This window comes from Egretta garzetta, unplaced genomic scaffold, assembly GCF_000687185.1.
Source record: "Egretta garzetta isolate BGI_Z169 unplaced genomic scaffold, ASM68718v1 scaffold112, whole genome shotgun sequence".
Taxonomy (NCBI): domain Eukaryota; kingdom Metazoa; phylum Chordata; class Aves; order Pelecaniformes; family Ardeidae; genus Egretta; species Egretta garzetta.
Genome location: NW_009258884.1, coordinates 2,373,247 through 2,377,802, shown reverse-complemented (window position 1 = coordinate 2,377,802; position 4,556 = coordinate 2,373,247). Strand labels below are relative to the sequence as shown.

At 42.0% G+C, this 4,556-nt stretch overlaps 1 protein-coding gene across 1 annotated transcript in view; it reads left to right on the top strand.

The window, feature by feature from the left end:
* SHPK (sedoheptulokinase) overlaps positions 1–4,556 on the top strand; it is a 10,948-nt gene that overhangs the window by 4,110 nt on the left and 2,282 nt on the right. Inside the window, exons 3-6 of the mRNA XM_009633903.2 lie at positions 1,194–1,405; positions 2,645–2,797; positions 3,919–4,094; positions 4,195–4,395. Coding sequence (XP_009632198.1) covers positions 1,194–1,405; positions 2,645–2,797; positions 3,919–4,094; positions 4,195–4,395 — 742 coding nt within the window. The remainder of the gene's footprint in view (positions 1–1,193; positions 1,406–2,644; positions 2,798–3,918; positions 4,095–4,194; positions 4,396–4,556) is intronic.

The window sequence follows — 4,556 nt, the reverse complement described above, 5'->3', positions numbered from 1 at the left end:
AAGGCATAGTGTTCTGTGTTCAAAAGGAATGTGCTGGACTGGTAAAACTGAAAACTGAGTTAAACCCTGTTCTAACTTTGGTGAAGCTTTGTCGCATAGTGCAGGGGAGGGATACTCTTTAGTACTTTGCTGTCCATTGCTTAATACATATAGATCTGTGTTTTCTGTTGCTTTGGCTCAAAAGGTGATGAAACTACGTTTTTATCCATCGTAGACAGTTCATTACTGATACAGCATTCTTAGGTCATGATGTGGGGAGGGCGTGGGTTGGGGGTGCAGGGGTGGTTTGGGTGTTGTGGTCCTGGGTGAGGTGGGCTTGGGTGGCTGTGGGAGCAGGTACAGTGTTGGGTGGTGTGGGGCTGGGGTGATGTGGGATTGGAGTAGTGGGGGACCAGCAGCAGGGTTGGCGATCCTGGCTGTGGCTGGAGGGGTCTGGAGCCCAAGGCTGATGGGGAGCAGCTGAGGAACCTGGGGGTGTGCAGCCTGGAGAAGAGGATGCTGAGGGGAGACCTTATCGCTCCCTACAAGTGCCTGACAGGAGCGGGGATCTGGGGGGGTCAGTCTCTGCTCCCAGGTAACGGGCAATGGGATGAGGGGAAATGGCCTCAAGTTGTGCCAGGAGAGGTTTAGGTTGGACATTAGGAAAAGCTTTTTCCCCAAAAGGGCTGTCAAGCATCAGAATGGGCTGCCCAGGGAAGCAATTGAGTCCTCATCCCTGGAGGTACTTAAAAGCTGAGCAGACGAGGTGCTTAGGGACAGGGTTTAGTGGTGGGATGGCAGTGTTAGGTTAATGGTTGGACTTGATGATCTTAAAGGTCTTTTCCAACCTAAATGATTCTATGATTCTATATCAGCTCATTGCCTCCCATGGCAGAACTGTGATTTCTTTTTTTTTTTTTTTTTTTTTTTTTTGGTGGGTCACCTGTTATTTAAGTTGTATCGTTAATATCTCAAGGTGCAAGTTGCTTGTTCCTCTGGGCAGTAGGACTGTTACAGAGAAGGAAGGCCTTGGATACTATTCTCTTAGCAAAGGATGGCTGGCATTATGTTATCTAGTGCTGAAAACTATGACTAATTAATTCAGTTACAATCACTACTGTCTCTGTTTCTGCTCTTTCTCCAATATATTTGACAAATTATCAAGAGCATCCAGAAATGAAGAATGCCAGGCAGACTACGCTGTAGGGAATCACTGGACTTCTTGGATGCTATGTGTTCCAGGTTGCAAGTGGACAGAGTGTGGTACAGGCCCTACCTTTGAGCCAGAGGAGGTCAGTCATCTGATTACTTGGCAAGACAGCCGCTGCAGTCCCACCTTCCTCTCTTCTCTTCCTCTGCCACAGTCACATATCAGCTTGGCTACAGGATTTGGCTGTGCCACAGTCTACTGGTATTTAAAGAAGAGGTACATCAAGCTGTTTCACTGGGAGTTTCTCATCTTGAATTTATGTGACAATTAGTATTCCTGTAGCATGTTAATGCCACTACAGGCTGAGGGGCTGTGATTCTGTTATCATAATATTAATTAAGGAGTTGAAGAATATTTTAAATGGCAGTATTCGATATAAACTATACACAACTGAGCACACAAGAGTTTCTGACCTCATAAAAATACTACAGATCTCTTTAATAAAAAGAAAAGCTTCTGAACATATAATAACAGAAACCTTAAAGTATCGTAGAATAATTCTTGTCCATTCTACCACTCAGAGGAGCTCTGCTAATGCAGTTTGAACAATATAATTTTGACACGTGCAGATTGTGAAAAGTACAAACATGCATAAAACAGTAACAGAGTTGCTTTGTCTGGTTGCTGCCAGATGCTAAAACAAACAGTCCCTAAATTAATTTCAGTTCCTTCATTTCTTAGACACGAAAATCCTTATGAGGTGTTACGGATGGTCTGCTTTGTTGTGGCATGTTTGCAGAGGATATAATTTTTCACTTATGACTTGGCATCAGCAAGATTTGCTCTTCAGTTTTGTCTGCTGTATGCTATATTTCTCAAAGAGCCAGTGTCTTCCTCAGCAATGAGTCCAGGTTCAATAAATGGGGAAAAATGTATTGGATCTTGGTTTCTTCCAATGTGCGTTTAGCATATACATGGAGCATGGCATGATCTTGCTTTAGAGCTCTATAGTTAATGAGTCCAGCTGCTTTGTTTGTTCCTGTTTTGTTTCACCATTTGGTACATTTCCATTCATATAATTTCTGGATCCTAGAGCAACTGCAGGAATTTACCTATTTTTCTCAAATGTTCCAGGATCAACAAAGTCACATTTTTTTTGTGCGAATGATTATTACCTTCCTGGTAACTTTTGCAGTGGCATGCTTTTGAACCTAGACAACTCATTCCTTAAAGCTGCTGTCTCTATCTTCCATCAGGAGATGAGTATTGCTGCTGTGGTAACAACTTGGAAAACAAATTTAAAAAAAAAATAAATAAAACAAACCAAAAAAACCCCAACAACAAAAGACCAACCCCAAACAAAACACCAAACTGCAGGTTGATCACTGAGATGGCTGTTTCATTTTTAGATGGAACCACATGTCTGAAGTTCCCTGTAGGAATGGAAGTAATCTTGCTCCCACTGCCTTAAAGCACCCCTCATTGTTTTTCTTTTTAAAATGTTTTGTGTAAAAGTCCAGATTTTCTGAAGTCTTATGATGCAGCCGGCACTATCCATGACTATGTGGTTGCCATGTTGTGTGACCTGAAGAAGCCACTCATGTCTGTCCAGAATGCTGCCAGCTGGGGATATTTTAATTGCAGAAACAAGAGCTGGAATACTGACGTGTAAGTGCTAAGGTTGTTCCGTGGGGTTTGTGCGTTGCTTGTGTCAGGCAATGTGAACACCTCTTTGGGCCCTAAGTATGAACATGCTACAGATAAAAAGTGATTGAAAGTGACTCCTAATCAGTTGTGGTGTAGCCTGTACTTAAGAACTATTGAGAGTTTGCTCTGGTTTGTAAGGTATACTTGTTTAAATTACATAAAATCTGGCACAGTATTTTTAGAAATACCTAAGAGAGCGGAGCTGAGAGACTCATCAGTGAGGCCTTGTATACCAAACTGTTCTCTCCCTTTCTGTGGTGGGATGGGATGAGCAAGTGCGTGCTGCAGCCAAGGTGTTACCTCTGTGATGGTAGAGGGCAGTTATTGCTCTCTAGTTCTTTCAGCTGAGTTCCTTCGTAACTACTGAGACTTACTGATGATAATACCTAAGAGTTATTAGGTTACAGGAAGTCTTACTGGGAATTAGCTTGTTTATTTATTTACTTATTTGTTTTAATGATTTGCTCTTTCAGGGCTGAGTGCTAAGGCCTTATATATTTCAGGGCTTAGCTTAGGCCAGGTATCCAAGATGGAAAAAAATCTGCTCATGAAGGTATGAAAGAGTGACAGAAACTTGCATTTGGCCTACTGAACTTCTACTAATCTGGTGGTGTTGCTGTAGCAATGTACTGTATCTTGCAGTTTGATTGTGTAAGGAGTTTGTTGGACTTAACTTCATGATTTGGTTTTGAACCACTAACTGCATGATAGCTTGAAGTTCTTTGACACTTAGAAGTTGCATTTTTTTGCTGTTTTTGTGGTTGCCCCTTTACCCTGAAACTCCTTGTTCATATGATATCAGTAGGTTAAACTTGTTGAACAGGTACTGCTGTATAATCTGAGGGAATCAGATTGTATATAAAGGAAAGCTATTTATTCTTCTAGACTATTCTAGTTTACCCAGCCCATTGAACTGGAGTGCTGCCCCTGTCTAAGAGAAAGCTTTCTAAATAAGTGAAAGCATCCATAAATCCAGCAGCCACAGAGGTATGGCCAGGTTAATCTGTGACTTCAAAGAGGTCTTTGCAGTCATGCCACACATTCCCATACTGCTTTCCTGCAGTAATGTTGTTCTGTTGCAGATTGAAAAAATCCAGCTTTCCTGTTCACTTGCTTCCAGAGGTGGGAGACCCTGGCAGTATTGCAGGCAGGACAATCTCTGCATGGCATGGAATACCCAAAGGAGCAAAAGTAGGAATTGCTCTGGGAGATTTCCAGTGCTCTGTTTATTCCTGTCTGACTGAGAGGACTGATGCAGGTATGATAATTTTGATATCTTACTTTGTTTTCTCATTTTCTTCCTTCAGAGTAGCTTAGTAAAATGATTTTTTTTTTCTTTTTTTTCTTTTGTATTCTAGTTCTTAATATCAGTACCTCTGCTCAACTGACTATTTCAATGCCCCCGGGTTTCCAGCCTCCAGAGACACCAGATCCTTCCTCAGCTGTTACTTATTTTCCCTACTTCAATGGTGACTACTTGGCAGTGGCAGCATCACTTAATGGAGGCAATGTGATAGCAATGTTTGTGGACATGGTGGCACAGTGGACAGAAGAGCTTGGTAAGCTATTTCAAGGATAGTTAAAGCTTAAAACTGAGGTTGACCAGCAATGTAAAAGGAAGCTAAGGCAAAGGAACAAGCCTAGAGCTGTTTTGTCATGCCATATAAGGAACAAGGATGTAACTCGTGGGTCATGCTTCCTAGATCTCTGGAATTTCCTG